Source organism: Protomyctophum bolini (assembly GCF_963924005.1).
Source record: "Protomyctophum bolini genome assembly, chromosome: 22".
NCBI classification, from domain to species: Eukaryota; Metazoa; Chordata; class Actinopteri; order Myctophiformes; family Myctophidae; genus Protomyctophum; species Protomyctophum bolini.
The window spans coordinates 18194356-18219142 of NC_137883.1; the positions used below are offsets into that span (position 1 = coordinate 18194356).

At 43.8% G+C, this 24787-nt stretch overlaps 1 protein-coding gene across 1 annotated transcript in view; it reads right to left on the reverse strand.

Annotated features, from left to right (window-relative positions):
- unc5cb (unc-5 netrin receptor Cb) overlaps nucleotides 1–24547 on the reverse strand; it is a 180919-nt gene extending 156372 nt beyond the window's left edge. The window contains exon 1 of the mRNA XM_080756803.1: nucleotides 23942–24547. Within this exon, the coding sequence (XP_080612929.1) occupies nucleotides 23942–24071 (130 nt within the window). The 5' untranslated portion in view covers nucleotides 24072–24547. The remainder of the gene's footprint in view (nucleotides 1–23941) is intronic.
- Nucleotides 24548–24787: the final 240 nt, after the last annotated feature.

Consider the following 24787-nt stretch of genomic DNA (forward strand, 5'->3'; position numbering starts at 1 on the left):
AACGGGGGAGAGAGATGGGGAGTGACACGCGGCAAAGGCCGTCGGGCTCGGGAGTCGAGCACGCGGAACGCTGTCCGGCTGGCTTGGCAGCCTAGGTGCCCAGACGGTTGAGCTAACCGTCTGGGCCGGTTCAACCACTTTTGAAGTAAAAGTTTGCAAGTGGTCGACTCTAGTGAACGAGCGACAAGGCCTCAAACATTGTGCTTGCCTCATAGACTTGCGAGTGGAAATACACCCATTGGGCACGATCCCGGAAAGAGGGAAGCAATCTGCAGGGTTTGCAAGTTTCATTGAAATGAGTGGGTGGGAATTTTCGGTGCCCTCTCCAGATATAATACAGTGCCATTGGTTAGAATGCATCGTGTATTTGCAGAGACTAGAGTCAAAGGTTGTCAGTGGAGGAGATGGGAAATTTCTGAAATCTCACGGTCCATGGTATGGAAATCAAGATTTATCACAGTGGCACAAAACTGTGTCAATGCACAAAAAGGTTTGTGTACTTCCAGCATTTGTGTGCATGAGAGAGTGAGAGAGGGAGAGACAGACAGACAGACATAAAGCGGAAGATGGATGTGGCGACAGGCAGGTACAGTCACACAGCATGGTTGAAGAAGCCTGCAGTGCCAGAGGGTGAAGGAGAAGGAGGCCATGTCTAGTCAAGGAGAAGTAATGGAGCTCAACAAGAAGAGAAGAGCCTATCATCTCCACTCTACTTCACTAACAACGGTACCTGGCTCCAGGCATGCACATGCAGGCATGCATGCACACACGCGCACAGCATAGCACACGCACTGTGACGCACACAGTGCTGTGTGTTTATGTCTCCACCAGGATTGGCATTTGGCTGGGACTTGACCACACAAGCCACTCATTGAGGAAAAAAACAAACATGAGCCTTAATGGCCCAGTGTCCATGTGGCCAACCCAGGCATCACGGCACCCAGGCGGCCATACACCGCTGCTGCTGCCCACATCCTTACCTTGACCCATCACCTAAACACACGGCTCCAGGGAACACGACAGGACGTATTTAGCTTTCCTCATCACACCGAGTGGTTTTCATCTGCAGGACAGAGCATGCTCTGTGTGAGGTGTGTTTTAAATAAAACAAGGGTCAAAGGACACGGCTAATGCCGTCCCGGGTTCTGTCGTCCCGCTTGCTTTGAAGAAAGGTTTGTGTGGAAATGTATTCATTCACACGTGTCTCTGTGTTCCAGGAATTTGGTTGTAACCAAATCTGGCTAGAGACGGTATACTGTATCTACACGGTCAAGTCTACCGGCTCGTGATTATTCAATTGTCCAGCTCTGTCAATGTTCATGAGCGTTTCTCTGCACACCAGCAGAAATGTGACCAGGTCAGCGGTGAGCTACAGCTAATGCTAATTCAAGCTAGCAGGTCCATAATGGCCGGTCCAGAATCAAGTAAGAGAACCGATTTAAAGTGAGTTTCAAATAGTCCCCGTATAGCTGGAGTTAATGCGGCAATAGTCCTGAGCAGACACATCCACACACAGGTCATTTGTCAACATAATAAGGAGTCGATTCTTTTGACACATAGTGTATGTAAGAAACACATGTTTGCTATAACCTTCCATGTTTATAGGCTGTCGAAAGGCACGGAGTGAGGAGAAAAATCAAGTGGAAAGAGTGACTTCATGTACTTCTTTTCATACACAGCTGGACATGTTTTGTAGAGTATGTCACCAAACCATCTAGTGATGTCAAAGATGGATGTCCCCCCGGCAGGACTGTGCTGTACTAGCCTATACCAACCCTCCCTTTTCAAAACAGTGCGGAGCATTTAAACATTCAATCTTACTGGCCAGGCTTCCAGGAAGGGGCTTCATTTATAGACTGACTGTCTAACCACAGCCATTGTGACACTCTGGCCACATTTGAAGGACTGTGTAGAGGTTGAAGCCTCTTTCATGTAGAAAGGGAGGGAAGCAGAGCGTGGGAGGAACTATTTTATGGGGGACGAATGGAAACACACAACAACAAAAGAAAAACGCTGAGGTGTGGTTAGAGAGAACCAGTGTCCCAATGGCACTGCTGACCGCTTCCACTCCAACTCTGCTCGCTTCAGCATGCCTTAATTCTCTCCATGCACCAATAACGATGTAATTTCTGCTTTCGTTTCATCTTTTTCAACTTCACTTGTTCCAGAGGGAAAATGTGAAATGGTTACGGAGAGAACAGAGCTCTTTTTGTCTCTCTGACCAATATTATTCTCTCTCTCTCTCTCTCTAGTCTAATTTATGCTCCGTCGGATGATGGTGTCGCGCAACAAAAATAGCAGACCTAGCAGACCTACAGCTCACATGTACAGTAGGGTGCCTGTTTTAGAGGCGTGACACTGTCGTGTGACTGTATGAATCATCCTTCGCTCGCTCTATACAACAACTTCCTCCCCCTTCTTTTCACACTCTTTTTTTTCCTTTCCGTCCAAAGTGTAACTTCTTTGTGAATGGGCAGGAAGCCTAGAAAAATAAATGATGAAGCCAAGTGAGTGACGAGACAGACAGAAAGAGAGAGAGATAAATAGTTTATGTGTGTGTTTTGGTAAAGCCCCCTCTGAGTTAAGAGCTGTGAAAGGCGACATTGTTGATGTCAAGGCCAGTCAGCATCAAAGAGCTGATTCAGCTTATGTGATGGAAGTCTCTCTCTCTCTTCTCTCCTGTCTCTCAGGGGCCATTTTTACGGCATGGCACTGTAGGAGACAAGCCGTTTAGGAAGGGGGTCTGTCTCTGTCTGTCTGTCTGTCTGTCTGTCTGTCCTGGACTAATCTCACAAACTGTTTGACAGATCAGTACCACATTTTCTGTGCATGCTGCCAGTAGGCCGAGGAAGCAATACCACAATGTAGAAATACTTTGTCACTGTGAGCTTATATAGCTATTTTAGGGTAAATATGGGGCTCAAGTTCAACTGATTAATAATATATGATTGTAATAATCAAAAACTACAAAGTAACTTGTAATGTTTTCAAATTAATGCAGTAGAGTAAAAAGTGCAATGTTCGGAGATGAAGTGGAGTAGAAATTGTCTAGCACCTTCCTGATTGCCTGTCCAAATATGTTCCAACAGTCCCCTGAGGTCAACTAGTGCTGACCTCCTCAACGTGCCAAAAATGAATTATTAAAAGCACAAAGGTTTAGTCTATTGTAACGCTGCATCTCTCTCTCGTGTGTGCACACACACACACACACACACACACACACACACACACGCACACACACACACACACACACAGCCCCCTGAAGACCCCAAAATTCACCATGGTTTACTGTTCTTCCTCACAGCCAAAGAACAATATTTGGAATAGAGGTGTAAACTCTCAGACGGGTCAGGGGTCATGGAGCAGCATGGACCGCTGTGTGCATAATGTGTGTGAGGTGCGTGTGCGCGTGCATGTCGGACAGAAACCTCGTATCTCCATAGACTATATCAACTTTTTATGTAGGCCTGCTCACTCCTCATGCATAGAACGAAGCATGAGCAGTTTGGGGCTCTCCCCGGGTTGACAGAGTGAGAGTAGTGCCCAGGATTACAGCTAAACTGACAAATAACCCATTTAGAAAAGGCTAACACAAAAAGATCTAGGGGCTTGTTTCCACTGTGGTCACAAGTATTCAATTAATAGAGTGTCAAGCAAAAGTAGCAAAAGTAGTATAGTAGTAGTTCAATGCATTTGGACATAAAAGTTATCCACCCGACAGCTGCAATGATGTGCACTGTGTGTCGGTGGTTATGTGTGAGTGAGTGAGTGAGTGAGTGAGTGAGTGAGTGTGTATGTGTGTGTGTGTGTGTGTGTGTGTGTGTGTGTGTGTGTGTGTGTGTGTGTGTGAGAATGCCTATAGCCATACACCATGTTCTCATACCACAAACATATCACTCATGAATTTTAATGGGACTTTCCAGTCAATTGTGAGTGGGACCAAATCCTGTGGGTTTCCTCACACAACTCAACTAATAGTGATGTTTGGATATGTAAATTATATTGTTATGGAAAGTCATTATGCGTCGCCTTTTCATTCCCTTCAAACCAGGGAGCAGAGATGACCACACACACACAGGACTTAATGCCTGATTTACACTCCCTCGTACGACAGCATCGGGTGGTCCGAATAGGTGATCTACAATGCGTTGTCACGCGGCACTGTGTGAGCTCGCAGATCCGCTATTTTCACCACGCGACACCGTTGTAAGACGGAGTTATGAATTAACCATTGCTGTGAGCTTTAATTACATCCACTAAAGCACAATAGGCTTGTGTGTGTGTGTGTGTGTGTGTGTGTGTGTGTGTGTGTGTGTGTGTGTGTGTGTGTGTGTGCACATGCGTGCGTGTGTGCGTGCGCGCGCATATGTAGGCACTCACAGGGCACGAATAGTATGTGTGTATAATAGTGTATGAATTAGTAAAGTCAGACACCGGGAGCTGCGCCGCCATGTCAGGATGGGATTTAACGAGCTTTAATAACGAGCCTTAACGAGCTTAATTAGGCATCCATGTGATCCCCATGGTAACGGCTGAACCCCGTGGAACCCGGCTCTGGGCCTGATGAGCTTTTCAATAGGATTACTACGGCTAATGTCACTGGGACACAACAGGGAAAACAAACACAGGAGGATGATGAGGGGATGAGTAAGGATGGATCATGGTAGGAAGAAGGACAGAGAAACCTACAGTATATAGGCTATCGTCGCTGCGAGAGAAAAAAAACATCGGGCGGAAACCGCATAAGTCCAAAGCGGTTACTTTTCAGGGAATATATATATAGATATAAGTGTTCTTCCGATGGATGCAATGTAGTTATTATTTATTCTTTAAGCTAAGCTTTTTGTTTTCTCTCGTTCGTTCAATATTTATAAAAACCCACAGACAGAATAAACCACTTTCACTTATTTATTTTGTCAAAGATAAGCCAAAATAGCCAATGTGCAACAAGCTTATGAGATGATACGTAGCTTGCGGAGTTATCAAATCAACCCTGCCCATCTGTCTGGCTGCGATCCGTCCTCTGCAGTCAGAGATCATGGGGAGTTCCACTGCGCAGAGACAAGTACAATGACAGCATGACCTTTCAGATCAGCGTGACAACAACACAGGCCAGCCGCCAGACTCCGCGGATCCTGATGCGTGTTTATTTCACTCGAGTGTGACTGAAATGAACTGCATTCACATAGATTGCTTTTTCTAGTCTTTGCAACCACTCTCAAATGTGCTTTGTTGGCCCATAACCGGGAAAAGCATCTGTGGTTTTTAGATTTTTGCGTTGGCTATTAAAAGATGTTTGAAAAATCCCGAAAGTGTGCGAACTGATTTAGAAGGCGTTTGTAGAATCTGCCTCATGCAGGTTTTAATGCACCCCCCCCCCACCCTCACACTCACACACACCACATTCTCATACAGCCAGCAGAGGTTTTCATGCGATGCACTATATGCTGCTCATCAGGAGCCGTTACGGGGTTCAGTGTCTTCTTGCTCAAGGACACTTCCACATTCGGGGAACATTCTGGCTACCAGACAGCCACTCTACCTCCCATAGAGACACTGGCGTCCAGTACCAATCGGCTACAAATAGACCCATACTACTGTACATTCTCAGATGAAATGAACACTCAGGATTGTACATTGCATGCACACACACACACACACACACACACACGCCTGCGCGCACACACACGCACAAACACACACACACACACAGCCTACATAGGCACATATCTGATGACCTACCCACTGACAAATCCTCCCGTAGGGAGTTTAACACACACGCGTGCGTGCGTGCACACACACATACAGTAAATGCATACAGACCGATTTCTCTTCTCAGGCAATGGATCATGGCGTGTCATCTGGCAGGTATAGGGTATAGTTGGGTGGTGTGGGGGAGATAATGACCTTAGTGGTTATATGGAGGTCAGTGAGGTCCCCTGGACAGCACAGTGTCTATACATAGTTAGCCATGAGCTGGACTAGGGCTCATCATTCATCATCTATCAGCTGGATTCTGCCAGGCCTGTATAGCATGTTCTCTCATAAGTCTCCTGTCTGTCTGTCTGTCTGCACAGTGTTCTGTGTAATGTCCTATAGCAATGGTTTTCAACCAGTGGTCCGGGGACCACCAGCGGGTTCCAGGTGGTCCCCAGCTAAATAATGGAGAGTTGGTAACCAAATGGACCCTTATTCGGTACGGGTCCATTTGGTTTCATTTTACGCTCTCAAGAGTTAAATGAAGCCATCAAGCCACCATCTTCTTTCCACCTGACAGTGACAGGTCTCACTAGGGGGGCAAAACACATGTGGAGGTACACGCTATCCCCCCCACCTCCTCCCCCCCTGAACAGGCGCCCTGACAGTTTGTGGGGATCATCCTTAAGTATAATTTTGAGGTATTATTTTACATTACTGGAGTATTTCTCAATTGTCAATACTTCATACTTCTACTCCACTACATCTCAGAGGCAAATATTGTACTTTTTTCTCCACTAAAAGTATTTGAAACGTGTAGTTACTAGTTACATTGTAGATATATTTTTGAGGTGCGCTAGCCTCTCCTATGCAAAGATTTTGCGTCTGTCTGTATGAGCACGGAATGTGCTCAGCTGATTGGCTGAACATGGAATAGGATGATGTATGATGATAAGAGCGCCAATCACTTCACATGAGTGTGATTTTTAATATTATAAAACATACATGAACCACTTCAGCCCTATTTTAGAAATAGGCTATTTGGAAATAGCCGATCTACAAGCTCACTTTTGTACTTTTATACTCAAGTAACATTTTGAACGCAGGCCTTTTACTTGTAACAGAGTATTTCTTTCTACATATTGCCACTTTTATTAAAATATCGGAGTACTTCTTCCACGACTCTGCCAGGCCTGCACAATATAGCATGTATATTGTATAATGTAGGATGTTCTCTCATAAGTCTTCTGTCTCTCTTGTGTGTGCTTCCTTCAGGCAGTGTTGCCATGTCTGCTTAAATCAATTATTGGTAGTTGCTGGTTGATATTTTTTTGGGCTTGATTGTAAAGTGTACAGTAATTGCTAATTTGGGCTTGCTTCTTAATGTTGTTTAAACCAGTGGTTCCCACATTTCTTCATGTCAAGGAACCCCAGATTAATATGTAATTGTCCACAGACATTCATCTGAAAATATTTTGTGCCTTTTTTATTAAAATGTTTAAAAGATATTCAAAATATTTCGATTTATTCTCAGTGTGTTTTTAACACTAGCTTGTAGATCAGCTATTTTCATTTTGTGCTTGTTTTCATAGACCTGGCCACTTATTTCTCTTGCAAAACACAGCAAGAGAAAGAGGAACTTCTGCAGCACACACAGACGCAAAGACTTATGGGTTACAGGAAAAACATGGATAGATGTGGATTGTGGAATGACTATGGGGCCCATCAGTGTAAATCAGCCAATAAGGACTTATACACATTTAACGAGCTTCTCGCTATATTCAAAAAGACCTCCATTAGGAGAAATTCATTGTACTTTCCCATTACAACTATTCAATCATTGGCATTGCAGACGTCAAGGTCAGTCAGTATCAAAGGGCTGATTCAGGTTGTGGGATGGAAGCCCCTCTCTCTCTCTCTATCTCTGTCTGTCTGTCTTTCTTTCTGTCTGTGTGTGTCTCTCTCCCTCATGTCCCAGGACCATCTAATAAAGTGCCAGTATGCAGATTCAAAATGAGATTTGAAATGCACAGATGTAATTTATTGTGTCGTCAAATTTCAACTATGGCAATTTGCCAAATCACATTTTTTTAATGATTTTCAGTTTGGAGAATACTGGTTGTTGCTGGACGGATCAAATTAATTGGCTAAGGGCAAGGGTCACGTATACAGTGAAACAAAATAAAGCACACTGTTTATCTTTGCTCATTTAGCCTTGTCCATATACTAAATCTAATCCCTTGCTCTGGGTTTCATCAGTCAGCTGTTAATTTCCACCCGAAGATTAAGATCTCCCGTCTCCTCCAGCATTTATCTGCTTAATGTAATTAAGAAGAAAAGACTTAAATGCAACGAGGCATTCTTTCGCTAACCTCAATGTCTGCGGAGCTCAGGAGAGATGAGCGAGGACGAGGGGAGGAGACGTTATCCTGCTGAGGTCTCTGGCAAGGAGCAGAACCGCAGACAGGAGACAGATAGCAGGCAGATGGGAACGACGGAAAGACACACAGAGGAGGAGAAAAAAACAAGGCCACACAGCAGGAGCTGCAGGATAGTCGCTGATTAGAAGAAATAAGAGATCAACAACCCAGCCTTAAAGCCAGACTTGGATGCAAACACAGATGCAATGTACAAACATTAAGACAGAGTATGTCCATCCTGCGCGCACACGCACACACACACACACACACACACACACACACACACACACACAGCTTTTCATTTCATGTCAGTCTTGGGAGGGGGACCCACCACCCAGCTCATCCTCGGAGGCTCTGTTCTGAGCCCGCTCCGTGCCTTCAGGGGCCAACGAAGGCAAGCGATTAACGACAGCGGGGCGAGTGTGTATAAGTGTGTGTAAGTGTGTGTAAGGCCTGATCGTTACCACAGCCAACTCATGTAACACAATTACAGAGGCTGCAGAGAAACTGCTAATGTGCATGCAGGCAGCTCTTGCCGGATGGATCAGGTATTGAGTTTTCTATGTTTAATTCACTTTCCAGCACACACATGGGTGCATTAGTTAGATTAGGGCAGCGGGAGGGGATGGGGGAGGGACTGGTCTACCGCTGAGCCCAAGAAGATTTGTTTAGTGGTGGCTGTCAATTACAAGCCTGACCCTTTCGCTAAATGGCTGCTCATCCCATGGAAAACTAAATGTAGACAAAGGCCAGACTAGATTGGTAAAGACAGGGCCATTTGCCATGGCAGATAACTAGTGGCATGTTGCAGAATGCACAATGGACTAAACACTGCACATAATGCTGCACCAATAAAGCAGAGTGCCGAGGCCTGAAAGGCCTATGTAAACATCAAGGAGTTTAGTGAGGCTATGTTATCACTACCATACAATACTAATGGGACTATACAATAGCCAATGGTGGACAGGTACTTAAAAGTATGAACTGGGCCCACTAGGGAAAATAAGTAGATTTTGAACAGCCATTTTCAATTTAAGAGACTGATTATAAATGCCCTCGCTCAACAAGTATTTACAGTATCTACTTTAGGCTACATTTGTTGTGCAAAATCAGGAAAAACAATATAGTAATGAGGTCATGGCATTTCCGAATTCCTCTTAAACGTTTCTAAAGTATAAACTAAAAGTAAAAGCATATATTTCTTATTTTGAAATACTGTATAACCCATACATCTCCGGACACATTTTTGCTTTGGTAGCATAACAAATTTAGCATACTGTAGATTTCAGGAAGAAAGTCAATATACATAAATATGCTGTGAGTGTCTTTTGTAGAATAAAAAGACAAAATTTTAAATTGAAGGGAAATGGCTGTTTTGACCCAATACGTACCCTATATTGCGTATGCTGTAAAAGTGAAACAATTATGTCATCATTATACAAAATATGCGCATTATCTAAAGGGAAAGAAGATAATAAGAATAAATGAAACTGGATTTCAATTATTGTTGTTGAGTGTACAGTATATGCTGTGCATAGTGCATACTCCCATCCCCCAGAGCAAACACACACAAGAGTGCATTCTTGAGTCTGTGTAAAGCAATTATAGATATTTTCTTCACTAAAATAGGAAACATTCAGCTCAAGGGAATGGAACTCAGACTGGAAGACGCAGTGTGGCGCTAGTTAGTGAATCATTATACGTAACTCTCTTCCCGAGATGATAAAACAGAAATTGCCAACACAAAGAGCTAGAGCCACACAGCATCTCTTTTTCTCCAGTAGCTAAATGAAGAGCAGAAGCGAAGCGGGGCAGTTTCCACAGTAAACACCTCCCACCCGTGTAAACACACATAATCACAACAAGATGGCCAACGTGGCTCGGCTCGTAATCTTATCACCAAAGTGAGACGAGTGAGTTTTGGGAGGGGAAGCAGTATTGCCGTTTGCACTTGATTAAATTAAAACGTCTGCCTGCCTCCTCCCTTGGGACCACCCCTATACAAAGAACATACATTGTGGCCATGTTACAGGGGTGAGGCGGAACGAATATAATCTCGTAAGCCTTTGCTACTGAAAGAGCCTGGCTATATCTGCCTGGCCCTGGCTTTATGCAGTGCCCTGCTGACACCCAGACTCCTTTGAGTGAGAGGAGAAAGGGTGATTGATAAAAAAAAACTGAACGAAAAAGAGAGTAAATAAAATGAGGAGTAATTTTAGATGTGACAGGCATTTGGGGCGTATAACCACGGAAAGCGCTTTGACAGTTCCATCCCTTCATTGTGACATATCCATCAACCATTCATCACCTCTGCCCTCCATTTGATTGACCTTACATATGCGTCTCTGTGTGTGTGTGTGTGTGTGTGTGTGTGTGTGTGTGTGTGTGTGTGTGTGTGTGTGTGTCTGTGTGTGTGTGTGTGTGTGTGTGTGTGTGTGTGTGTCACAACTGTCCTGACCGATCCTTTCATCTATCAGAGCCGACCCCCATAAACGCTGTGGACTTCAGAGAGAACGGCATGTCAGTGGACTGACCGCTTACGCTCCTTGGATCTGACATGCCCCACAGAAATTCCTGAAACAGTATACTGCATTCTGTCAAGTTCTTATTAAAACAAACTACAGCGAAAGCAGCCAAAATGGAAGCTACAATGTAAATATTCCCAACTTGTGTTTCTCATGCCCTCATCTCTCAAATTCAATCAAAGTGGAAACAACTGCCAGCGAGAAGAATTGCCTTTAAAACCAAAACCAGGCTAAAGCTTGATATCTGACACACACACACACACACACACACACACACACTAACGCACTAACGCACGCACGCACGGTTCAGATTTCCCCACCAAATTATCCAAGAGGCTGGAGGGAATGGAAATATGCATGTGAGTTGGTAACACTCAAATCTGACCAATCCTTGTGATAGATTGCTTTCCTCTCACTCTGTGATTATTTACTCGACTTATTATTTTCCATGAACAAAAACACAAAGCAGCCCGCAAAAGTGTTGCGGTGGTGGGTTAATATGTCTGGATGGAGGAAGCTCTGAGCCTGTTCAAACTGTGGGTTAAAGCCACACTAAAAAGCCTGGTTTATACGAATTTCTTGCGGGCCGATGTCGTGCTCCGTAAATAGCAGATTTACAACACCAGTGTGCAACTACAGTAAGTATAAATCATTAGGGATGCACCGAATGGGAAATTATTGGCCGAAACCGAATACCAAATATAGGAAACAGTTGACCGAAAACCGAATACCGAATATGATTAATATATATTATTATACGGCAAAATACATGATTACATTTCGATCACGTCATAACAACAAAACAGTAGGTTACAAAAGGTAACCCCGGTTCTTTGACAATTCGGTTTCGGCTCTAAAAATCTACCGAACCGAATACCCAATATGTATTTTTTGACACTATTCGGCTAAATCGTTTTGGTGGCCGAAAATTCGGTGCATTACTAAATCATCCTTATGGATCCCCCTCCCAGTGGTGGATCCATTTTTGGATCATTTGTTTTCTTCCCAAACACATTCACAATAGAAATGATTATACTTTTGAAGGGACTATTGGGACCCAAACGTGAAAAGTGAAAATGGTCAATCTGCAATATATAATCTCCTACTGTATATTCACAAATTTTGAACATTTATGATATGTTAGTTGGAGGGGGGGGTACATTTTTAATACAGCAAAGCATTGATATTACAAAGAAAATGTAAGCTGTAATTTGTACTTTTGAAAACTTTGATATTTCCTTATACTTGATTTATGAGTCACCCCCCAATCCCATTCCTAGTCTGCTGCTTTTCTTGGCAGACTCTCACATGCTAGCACGGGCTACTAAATAAAACATTTTGCATGGAAAAACAGAGATAAAACACCCAAAAACTTTAACAGCCGAAAGTTGGTACGTTTTTAGAGTCTCATTGTAAAAACAGAATTACCATGATTTAGTTGTCTTTTTTTGCAAATGAATGGGCCAAGGAATGCGTGCAGCAGGATTTATGATAGCAGCTACCGAAGAAACTCGTCAGGAGGTATGATTTACCAGCGTAGCGATCCTTCCTTCACAAAGCAGAGGTCTCCCCCCCCCCCTCCTCCTCCACCCCTCTCCAATGTAACCCCCCTCATTTTACCTGACAGATCAGCTTACCTCATGTCAGCCTAAAAACCTGGGAACCCCTACGCTCGGTGTGTCACCAGTGAATTATCGGTTTCCGCCGCACATGCTCCTGCATATCTGCAGCAGGCCATTACGGCGTATCGGTTTACGGCGGCGCGCTGACTCCAGTGCAGCTGCGTACTGTATGGGGTCATGGTTTACAGAGGTCTGGATGTGGAGGAACAAACCTGTCATCTCATCTCACTAAAGATCAATCAATTATTCTAAACGCAGGGCGCATTGCTCCGTCAACCCCAGACTTTATGGAAGGTCCTAAGGCAATGCGTAATTTATACTCCCTCGCGTGACAGTGTTGTGTGGCGAAAGTAGTAGATCTGCTATAAGGAATTATATATGCAATTATGAAGCATTATAGACATGACATTTAACATTCAATGCCAGACTAAATAATAATTGAATTCCCCCAGTGCCACCATCTTTTCAGTGATAGTCTTATTTTCTCACAGACCGGAAACCGGAAGTAAAGCAGCTATGTAGGCACTACTACGCAACGTGCAATTTACGTGAAATCTTTCACGCACTTTCCTATAGGCTGAGGAATATATCCCACCCTTTTGACATTGGCCTGTTCTAGCACAACCAACAGGTGGATTTTTGCAAAACACATTTTTGGAACAAAATGCCTCAAATCATCCAATTGCCATCCAAGGCGTAAGAAGAAATGGCACCCTTTTCACATTGGCCTATTATAGCGCCACAAGGAGGCCACAACCTGACCTGACCACAACCTGACTGTGGAGACCTGTGCCCAGAGGGGCACTATATCTAGTTTATTTTCTTTCTTTCTTTGTTTTTTTAATTAGAATTTCGTTTTTCTTTGACTTGTATATTTCTTTTTAAAGTAAGCTGCATTCCAGGTGATAAAGAACACATGTTACATTAATGCAAATGTATTATAAATATATCATGTTACTATTGGCTTATTACCGTCTTTGTGTTGAACAATGAACATAAGTAACTCGTTCATAATAACACTGACATTTATACGAGTGAACTCGCTCTGTCATTGCTGTCTTGTCTTCATGGTCTTCATTAACATCAAAAAGAAACACAGCACAAACCATATGCCTCTAAAAACAATAGCCTTATTCTGAATCAGCATTCAGCACGGGCTTACTTGGCAGCACGCTGGTGGCCAACGCACTCTTGAAGAGACACGCAGTACAGTAAACTCTTCTTAAGCCAGCAGACATACTGTAACAGTTCTGACTGTGTGGTTTTCATGTTAAGAGTCATAAAGTAACCCTTCACCGTGGGGCTTCTGTCTGGGCCCCATTTAAATGAGCCCCATTGAGCTTGCCCCAGTTAAACACTGCCTGCCGGTGCTCAGGTCACTGGGGACTGATCAAGGAGATATGGCACACACTCAGGCTCACAAACACATGCTGTACAAACACAGGAAAGTGCTGACACCCAACAGCCATCTAGAGTTGCAAACTATTACCGGAATCACAGTAACAAAGCCCAAAGTGGAGAAAAGAGGTCACAAGAGTGAGAGAGAGAGAGAGAGAGAGAGAGAGTGAGAGTGAGAGTGAGAGTGTGTGTGTGTGTGTGTGTGTGTGTGTGTGTGTGTGTGTGTGTGTGTGTGTGTGTGTGTGTGTGTGTGTGTGCGCATGCGAAGTCAGATTAAAAAAGGAGTGCTCATTGCTAAAGCGAGCAAGACGAGTCGCCATGCCGAGCGTTGCACCTCAGACGGTGAAACAGAGTGAGCTTTTTGTTTTGTTAGGGATGACAACTCTACCCAGAAACTTGTCTTCAGCTTTCACATTTCTTAGTGGCTAGTGGTGAATTCCAAAGTGTGTGCTGAGACTTGCTGCCGGATAATTACCCATAAAACAAAAAAACAGAAAAGACTATTGATCAAATTCCCTTTGACAGTCAGCATTATTCCAATAACATTGCCTTAGTAAGTGTCTCTGACTCTCAACACACGTCTCATTACACTTGATCTTCTCCCCTCACTGTCAATAGCAGGACAGGGCAGAGATCGATCACGCGACACTGCATACCAATTACGAAGCTTTAATTTAGCAGCTCATTAAACAGACAGAGTAAAAAACAACATTACACATTGGCATTCTGACACACATTTAATGCTGCCCTCTGGTAATGGTCTGCTCTGTTTAAAAGTCTGTTTGGCAGCTCCGTAGATAACAGATGGAAGAAAAATGAGGGGAATTATGAGAAAGATTGATTTCCCCGGGATGAATGGTCTGGTATTCACACAGATTTATCTGGAACAGACTTTCCTCTCAGGGTCCCGTAGTCAGTTATTATTGAATAAACACACACACACACACACACACAATTCACAATTTTGTATTATCCACATGATGTCCTGTTAAAATGTTTTAAAAATGTGAGGATGAACAAACAAAAGCCGTGTTTGAATGAAGTGAACACGTTGTGGGCGGGAGAGGATTTTTTGGGACTTTTACCATGAGGTCACGTCAAAGATGTGGAATATACCACCTTCGTCTCTGTAAAGGTTGATTAGTGGAACATTTCCCAGAACCAGGGTGAATTCCTGTCTGTTTGAACCACAGCATCTCTTAACAGATAGCACAAGGATATGAATTATAAAAGAGAAAAAAAGGGGGGAGGGGGGGACAAATGGGTGAAATGGCTGATCTACATGCTCACAACGCTTCACATCGCAACATTGTGAACTTGCAGCACTATTTTCACAATATTTAATAAAAAATGCCAGGGTTCATGTTTTTTTTATTACTGTTAAATCATGATATTATCAAACATAAATATTAAACATATCAGACCGTCTACATTTCCCAAAAGGAAATGGATTATTTAATTCAGTCTGACCAGAAGCATGGATAAAACATATCCCCACCTACAATAAAAAATGATTGACCACCACCACCACCCCATCATCATCCCCCCAGCGAATCCAACCCTGGATAGCACAGTATAAGTAGAAGAAATGTGCTATTTCCCCACATCTAATCCCTTATGTCCTATAAAAGAGTGCATTCTCCACTGGTTTTGCATCGGTGGGCCAGAATTTTTGTCATTCTTCGTCCACCTGTCATGCAGGACAGCTTGTGTCCCGTTTTGGGGGGCGTTCTGATTCTGAACAACCTGGTTGGGAAACAACAGCCATTTGACTTGTAGGGAACAAGAGGCTACATTGTCCCATTAAGCATCACCCAGTCCGTCTGCATGGAACGCTAATGTAAACCAGGGGCTATAACTTCACTTGCGGCATCTCAAAGCAGGCTAAGGAATGGAGCGGAGAGAGGAGGGAGGGAGGAAAGGGCGGAATAGGTTCCTCATTTGAGCTCCATAAAAAAACAAGGAGGTACAAACATTTATCTGTGGCCAGGCTTTCATCAGACACTTTAAGAGCAGAGGAATAACAGAGAGCAAGATGCTGATAAAGTGGAGACAGGAAATGGGGAGCGTGGTTCTCCCGATATCATGTTTCACCCGGGGCCATTGGTCCCACGTCTCCCTCCCTCCTCGCCCTCTCCCTCCATTCTGCTGACATACATAGACCACAACCCTTCCACTGCAGACACTACAGCAACGTCTGGAAAAGGTACCCCCCCCCACAATGCAGGGGAATGAGGTATTCGACAACAGCAAGGAAATGAGGCAATGTTTTTGGTGAAAATGTGACCATGTATGTATGTATGCATCTCTCCATCCAAGCGTGACAAAATACCTGTCACCTTAGCAAATGACTTGGCGCTGATGAATACTACTTCTATGGGTTTTCTGTATCTGGTTGAGTCCTGTTCCACTACCAGTGTCTGAGTTTAGCTTTAGCTCTGAACAGAAGACAGGGCAAAGCCAGGATTAAGGGTTTAGCTTTGTCAATCAAGAGTCGGCAGAGATAGCAGCTGTGGAGGAATACAGGTGACTGTAATGCCACCTCCGTGCTCTGTGTGACTCAGGTGTGTGTATATGTCAACATTGATAGCAGGCCATAGCAGCGGGCCATTATCATCAACAGTCAACAATGAACATAGATTGACTACCAACTGGTAGATTTGATCACTCAGTTCTACTGGGCTTATGAATGACGCTACTAAAAACCTACTAACATGGTATAGTACCGTAGTCATTTATGTAAGCTAAACATGAATTACAACAGATTTGTAAGAAAATCGAAAAATCTGACAATCGATAAGCTATAGGCTAAGCTTCAAATAAACCGCCACCAACCACCAGTCACCACACTTTAGTAAGCTGATGCAAGCATTTGTCTGTGACACTCTCCTGTAGCTGCCATTCTGGGGGAGGAAACCCCTAGCCTTGAACATTTAGATGCAAAATGGACACCTTGAGAATATAGTCCATTAGCGATGCATCATGCATATAATATAGTGTTTCTGGGGGAGTTTGTCTTATCTGTGTGTACGTGGTGCCTGTACTGCTGTGTGGTAGTAGTCTACTTACTACAGTACCTAGCCTGCTCCCTGTCTGGCTGGGGAGCACTGCAGGGACTGCAGGGAACACCGCTAAAGGACATGAGGGAAATAACAGCTTTCCCTCCGACTACAATGGCTTTTAAAGCTCATCAGCACTTGTAACGTCTGCTCTCTGCATACAGGCATCCAGAGTGCCAGTATTCCAGTAGCATCTCAGATCCTGTCTGTTTGGTATCCTATACTCTTCGCTAGGGAAGGTGGAATAGTGTATAGAAACGCTTTACTGTATCCGCAGATGAATAGTCCAATGAAGAGTCTGCTATAACCCACAAGATATCAGGACAAGGAGATAGGAGTCAGTCAGTTTTATTATTATTAATATATATATTTTTAATATAATATATATTTTTTCTTCCCCCCACTATAGTATGCACTGTGAGCTTATAGATTGGCTATTTTAGCACAATGAAGTTTATAGGGCTTACTGAAAGTGGTTATGGCCACAGAAATGTCGAAGGACATTAGTGGTTCAGTGCCATGGGGGGCCATGGTGCCAGGAGGACACAAAATTAAAGGGCAGCAGTAGAGTGTGTACTTACACTCATTCATGATCTACTGTCAGCCCAACTGCTTATAATGGCACGAGAAGGGCCACTTAAAACTCACATAATCACTTCTCTGTCTCTCTGCCTCTCTACATCTGCCTTTGGCAGTGACTTGCTACCTTTTGACTCCGACTCATTGCTCTGATCTCCGATCATAATTGAACCGTAGATCAAGAGCAGGGACAGTGGTCCACGCCCCCCTTTTCCTGTTGGCCTGAGGCCTGTAATCACAGGGCTCTCGGCTGGTAAGAGTTCGCCTACCTTTTAAATTATAACTAATGTGCTAGGCAGTCATCTCAACTTTGAAGAGCCATTCTCAGTCACTGTGGAGAACTGGCAGGTACGGTAAGAGCTCGGGTCATCGCCATGACACCATCATCTCTTTACCATCATTATTTCCTTTCTCATCCGGTGGTGTGGATTGTGAACAGAGAACATTATTATGTAATCATTTTCAAGGGCTACTGTATGTGGAATAGTAATTTTCAGAGGCTGCCTTAAAAAAATCACACCTGTGTGCAGTGAGTGGTGCAACTCCGTGTGGGGGTCCCCGGGGGGTCCCCGGGGGGTCCCCGGAAGTTCCAGACCCACAGGGTGCCAGCCCGGTTCCGGCAAGCTGCCCCACGTCCGAGACGGTCCAGAAATGACAGAGTTGCCGTGTGGGGGTCCCCAGGGGGTCCCTCTACTGTACTGTACTGTCACACCCGAAATCATCATATATACACTACAGTTAATATGTGTGTGTGTGTGTGTGTGTGTGTGTGTGTGTGTGTGTGTGTGTGTGTGTGTGTGTGTGTGTGTGTGTGTGTGTGTGTGTGTGTGTGTGTGTGTGTTAGGCTGCATAACAGTGACACTTGGTGGTAAAAACCAACCAAACGCAATTTTCAGGCTCAGACGGACGGACCCAGGCAGCCAGCCAGGGACCCAGGCAGGGACGCGAGTGGCTAATTATCGTACCAGTTGCTGTGTGCTCCCCCCGCCGTTATACTATTAGTATAGCACCAAAGTCCTGACGCAATCGCTCAGTCCCCTGGTTCAAGGAAGTTTTTCTCTATGGAGAATAACATGGGGTCATTTTAAATCGTCTCATATAAGAATTGTGGTCCAAAAACAAACAAACCGTCTCTGCGATATTGTTGGGGAGGGAGGTCTGTATTGGTTATGATAGTCAGTCATTCATATTTGATACAGTCTGACTCGTGGTCGAGTGAAAGAGGAGTGAGGAGGCGGGTGGGTGCGGGGGAGCCCACGGCAACTGGCACAGGAATTAGTCACTCGCGGCAGGGACACACATAGCTGTCTATAGGAGTGGTTGCACCACTCAAAAAGAAGGAAAATTTGCTATAGTGCGTCTTTGTATTCTATGTAAAGTACTGTCCTCTAATAGCGCAATTTGCCTCTCATCCTGACTACTACACCCTAAAAGAACTCTTAGCAAATTAAATACACCCACGCACACACACACACACGCACAGCGTCGCACACACACACACACACACACACACACACACTACAACTATTCACAAGGGAATGAGAATCCTTTTCTCCCTGGGTGGTACTGAAGAGGAATATCCATTCTGCGGAGACACAGAGGGTCAGCCTTTCTGGCACAGGCCTGCTTGTCAAGTGCTGCTACTTGTGCCGGGCTCTGCTAATGGACTGCTAATAGAAGTGAATGTTGCACTGTGAAGCTCCCCCTGTAGTTGAGAGTGTCACACGGGGTGATTAATGACACACACTCCTCTCTTGTCTGTCCCTGTCCTCTCTTTATATCTTTCTCTCACTCATCTCTCTCTTGACTTCTCCCCCTTCTCCTCTAGAGCCCGACCGATGCCAGATTTTACGCCGATCCCTGATTTTGCAGAGTCCTAAGCCACGAATTACCAATGTTTTGACCAATATTTTGACAAAAAGTGCCAAATCAAATGGAAAATGTGAACCTACAGTACTATAATGTCTAAAATATGATTGCCATGCTGAAAGTGATTAAAATAATAGTAGATTCTAATGTTGAAAAAGGTAATATATCTCTCCTGTCTGTCTCTCCACTCTATTCCCTGGCTGCTGCCTATCTTTCTGCACGGATGGTTTCGTCCCCTCTGTCCTTACAATCACCCCGTTCTCCAGCTCATGCTCATACGTTTCACCCATCTATGCCTCTCCTTTCTTCTGCCTCCCAGGGAAGTAGGTGGTGGCACACACACAGGAAGCTGAAGTCATTATTGCCACCCACCCCAGCAACAACAATACGCAATATGTGTTCCAATCCTCACAGCAGGAGATATTGACATCTATACCGGATGCGTACTGAATTTCTCTTAGACCAATAAATAGTCCCCGGGTATACCTTTTTCCGCTCTCATAAAAATAGAGTGTGACGTCAGCTGGAATGGGGAGGCAAGCTCAGCAGCCACTTTTCACAGTAATTATCACACACTAGCACACTCCTGCCTGGGGTTGGGCTTGCAAACGTGCACCTCTCTGTCACGACTCTAGCCATACTGTGACTTATGATGGTATAATGTTCACTTTGCCCTTGACACCACAGTAAAATCCAGAGTGTCAATTATTTGTAGTCAGAGTTACACTGTACAATGTTTTACTATACAATGAGGGGGTATATAGCATATCATGTAGTCATTGTTTGCAAGCTATCAGCTTGTAAACAATAACATTGCTGTCCTGAATGTTCCTTGGAAACATACTGTATGAACTGGACTGAACTGTTGCCTGGAAAATGACTATTAGAAAAATAAACTAATAAAAAGATAACTAGCTAGCCTGCCAAAGGTATCCACAATATTATTATTATTATTATTATTATTATTATTATTATAGGGGGGGGGGGTAATTTTTGTTGTTTTTATTGCTGGTGGTGTTCAATGTTCTATTTTTTTCTTAGTGGTGTAAACAGGATGTTGACAATGGTTTTCATAGTTCATGTCTCCTAGCAACAGCAGACTTGTGAAACAGTCTCTATGTAACCAAATCTAAAATTTCCTTCAATTAAATGTGGCCTTTAATGTAAATGTGTCATGTTGTCACCCCATGGCCAAAGGCAAAGGCATTTCGTACGAGGTAATTCACGAGCATTCCTCCTCAGACACAATGTGCTCATTGTGCGAACAAGCAGTGTTTGTGGATTGACCGCAGTGGCTGTAACTTTAGCAGCCCCCCAAGGAGCCAGTTGTCAGGCTATGGGGAAAACCGTTAGAGTAATAATGATAGCAATAACATTCTCACTTACCTACATTTCTTAAAACACACTTAGACATTGATCTGAAAGTCTGTGCACCCTGGCGCTTGTGTGTGTGCTTCTGAGTGTGTATTGTATGTATGTGTGTTGGTTAGAGAGAGAATCCTACAAATTTGTACTGTACGTATGTATGCTAGTTTGAGTAATAACATTTGTTGAAAATCCATTCGTTTCTGTCTCCACAAACAACGCTGAGTGGACCCATAACGACAGACAGAAAGGGAGAGGGTGGGAGGAGAGGGGAAGAGAGAGAGAGAGCGAGAGAGAGATGATAAATAACAGTTACATTGTGGAAACAGAGGGAACTAATTCCTAGGAGACCAGTGCTGTGTGCAGAACTGTCCTTGCATAATGTATTAACTAACCAGTGAATAGCATTTACCGGTTGACCATGGTGAGGTATAGTGTATACTGTATAGTCAGTTAGATGTAAGTAAATACTTTAATGTGCACTTCCTTTGGTCAAATAACACATTAGGATCATCTTCTTAACACTGAAGTTCATCCCTTTACTATCTGCTTCTATGCAGAATTTATGTTGATTGTATGGAGGGTTAACAATAAATGAAGCTGCAGTCTCCTCTCCACTGTCTACATATACATGTGTGAACATTGACAGAGATCATAGCCTTAACCATACATTTAAATCACAAATTACTTTCATTCACATGGTGGCCACAATGGTGGCTTTTAGTTAATGGCCCGAGAAAGAATTTACATAGGATTTTCATTATAGAAATCATTGCCAATTTTCACTTATGGACATTCAAATCAACACTGCGTATGCTTTCCATTTCTGCAACTGTGCTGGAATACAAGATGGACATCTGTTCCTATGTCATGAGTTAATGCTCGTGTTACTGTCACAGCAGTCTGAGGTATGTGCTTGGTGGTTTGCAGCCTAAACCTCTCCTTTGTTAACAGTTTGGCAGGTTAAAGAGCACTTTTCTGGGGCGTGCCGGTAGCTGACTGGGGAGTGCATCAACCACATAATCACAACATCCCTGGTTCAGGGAAGACCCGCGTTGTAGCCCCCTCATTCACAGCTTCCTGTGCCACTACTGTCTATAATAAAGCTCTCTCTCTCTTACTATATAGTATATTTTTGTTTTAAGCTATTCTCTTTCACCTCTGTCCATTGCTGGCACACTGGGACTACAGCAAGTCCTTTCAACCGCAAACCTAGATTCTTGATTCTATACAGAGAAACCCTCCTCTCTCTCTGTGCATGTGTGTGTGTGTGTGTGTGTGTGTGTGTGTGTGTGTGTGTGTGTGTGTGTGTGTGTGCGCGCGCGCAATGTGCGTGCGTGCGGTTCTCTCTCCACTAGGATCAGGCTAGGTGGATTACTTTGTCAAGCATAGAGGCTTTCAAACAGGGGCTAACATAACAGTCTAAAATGCACAGAGGTGAACTGAACTATACATTTAAGGATCAGCTTTTAACAAATATAATTTCGCATACCACCTTGTTAGGAGAAATTCTAGGTTTCACTCAGAAACAATACTGTGAGTGAGATCAAATAAACAGTGGTCTCGCACACCCCACACTATTGAGGCACCACCGGGTAAGTGATCCACTTTAATCACCAGTAGTTTTACACTGAAGAAGTGACTCTCCAGCGATTAGGAAATGTGCAGTGCTCATCAGTACCCAAAAATGGCCGGCCCATTAATTAGTCTCAAACAATGTTCTCTCGGTGTATCGACTTCTTAATGGACAAGAAAGGACCTTGTTGATGTTCCCATCCAGTCAATGACAGAGGCCTTCTCTCTAGGGTTCTGGAATGGTATTATGTCATCTTCCCCTGCCCTTCAGAAACCAGAGCTGTGCTGTTTTTTGTTTTTTTTGTCTTGCGCTTTCTCCTGTACTCATTGCTCATTAACTATGTAGGAGTGTGATGAAGGCTAGGGCATGCTGGATTGGGTTGCTGACAGAGACCTGTTTCCCTACATGGATCATCTTAACTAATGGTACGAGGTCTACGATTTCAGGCTTAAAGTGCCCTGATGCCAGAGCATGAAGGGCAAAGCCGTGACTTCTAAGCCATGGGTTAGGATCACAAACATTATTCCTTTCTGCCGAGTATCCCTTTACAAAAAAAATAATTAAAATTTAAATAACATTTCTGTGAGAGAAAATGATTCAACACCTCCACTGACATATTTTTGGGAATGGATTGTTTAGGTTAGGATTTCTCTAAAAGTAAAGAAACCACCTACCTATACTTCCTCAGGCATAAACACATATTATGCACACCCAAGTGTGCTGGTGCACGCACAGTCGCACACACACACACACACACACACACACACACACACAGTGTAGCCAAGGTTTTTCAAAACTCTTTGTTTGACAGGCAATTCAACTCAGTGGATTTAGTAAATGGCTTCAGGTGTTCCAGCATTGTCTGAATGCATTTCATAAGTGACAGCTATATGTCTCCCAGAAAACAGGGTTCAATGGACAACTGTGCTGTGATTGTGAAGGACAAGAAGACTGGATGGAGCAGGTTATGCTGCCGATAAGGATTACAATCTTACATCAATACTGGTCCCTAGAAAGCCAAACTCAATCTCAATTGATCCATTATCATTCATAGACTGCAAGCTGCAAATAAACCTACCGAAGGAGGGAAACTACTACCAACTACTACTGGTACTACTGCCAACATTTGAGAACAAGTTACTGAAAAGTGTGGTGTGGTGTGGCTTTCTATACTGTGTATCCCCTAGACCTACAAGTCAGAAACCAATGGTACTGAAGTTTCTGATATTTTTGAGACCCAGCCCGGTTCGGCACGAATCGATTGGGCTGACCCAAGGGGTTCCGAGAGGGGCTATGTATCCCCCAAAAGTACCTTCAAGTAGGCTCTGAGTCTAAAGCATACGCAAAACAGTTGGTGTCATTGAGATATTGGAAGGCAAATTTCGAATTACATTTTGAATAATTGCTCACTCTAGTCTAGTAGACTGCAATTAAGTGCCAACCACATTTTGTAATAAACGAATGTTGCTTATCAAGAGAAACACAAATTTCGCCTTCCCACTGGCACATCACATTTTCCACATTTGTTTGCTTAACACCTCAAACATAATTCAGGTCAGGTATATGACGTAAATAGGCCTGTGTTGTAATGACATTCTCAGTGTAGTGCTGTTCTATGGCTATATTGGCTTAAGACAGTTAAATAAATCGCTAGTATATATAGCAAGAAACGTGTAATTGATTTGTGTGTGTGTGTGTGTGTGTGTGTGTGTGTGTGTGTGTGTGTGTGTGTGTGTGTGACTATGTGTGTGTGTTAGCCTACACAACTTTTAGAAATGAGTTGTTGACAGGAGAGCAACTTTCATCATCGGATAAAGAGCCATTCATTTACCTTCTTCAGCGGTTCCGACTCCGATATCCACGAGGAGGAAGAGAAAAAGCCAGGACATCATGGACAGCATCTCAGGTGAAAGTGTCGCCGTTCTTCTCTCTCTGGCAGTTCTTTGGACGCTAAGCCCCATGATGAGGAGTCAAAACTCCGCGGTGAGGCAAGTCCAAGTCTCAAAAGAAAACAAACAAACAAAATAAAAAACACTTCGTTCAAATAGACGGCTATCGGTCCTTTATAGGTGCGCTCGAAATATCACCCTCGAAATGAAAGCGCAAAACGCCTCTGTGAAGAAGTGGGGGGGAAGAGAAGAAATCCAGTAATTTTGTAAGCTAAACAAATCAAACGTGTCAGTTTATGTACGAGGCGTGCGCATTTTTGTCTCCATCAACTGTACGTAGTGCACGGATTATCACATTGAAATCAAAGCCCGCGTGTTCTTCTCCTTTTAATGTTTAGTTGGTTTGTCTGACTGTGTGGACCGGTGTCTCGTTGTCGTTGACGAGTTCATTCATGCCTCGGGTTCTTTATTTGAATATAAATAATCACAATAAAGTCCTCTGCTCTCTGTTTCAGTGGCTCTCTGTCATGAACCCTGTGCATGTGCCGCTCGCCTCGGCTCCACTGAAGGAATTGAAACGGAGAAGGCTCGCTGTCTCTCCCTGTGGGCTAGCATGCTGCTTCAACCAATCCAAATACTCTTCATCCAAAACCCGGTACGGATCCGTGCCGTGGAATGGAATGGATTTTGTTTATCGCAGTGGTTCACATTCACAAACATGTTCATGTGTCAAGGATATCGGACCGTTAAACCCCCAGATGGCTCTGGCTCTGCTGACCCCCAAATAG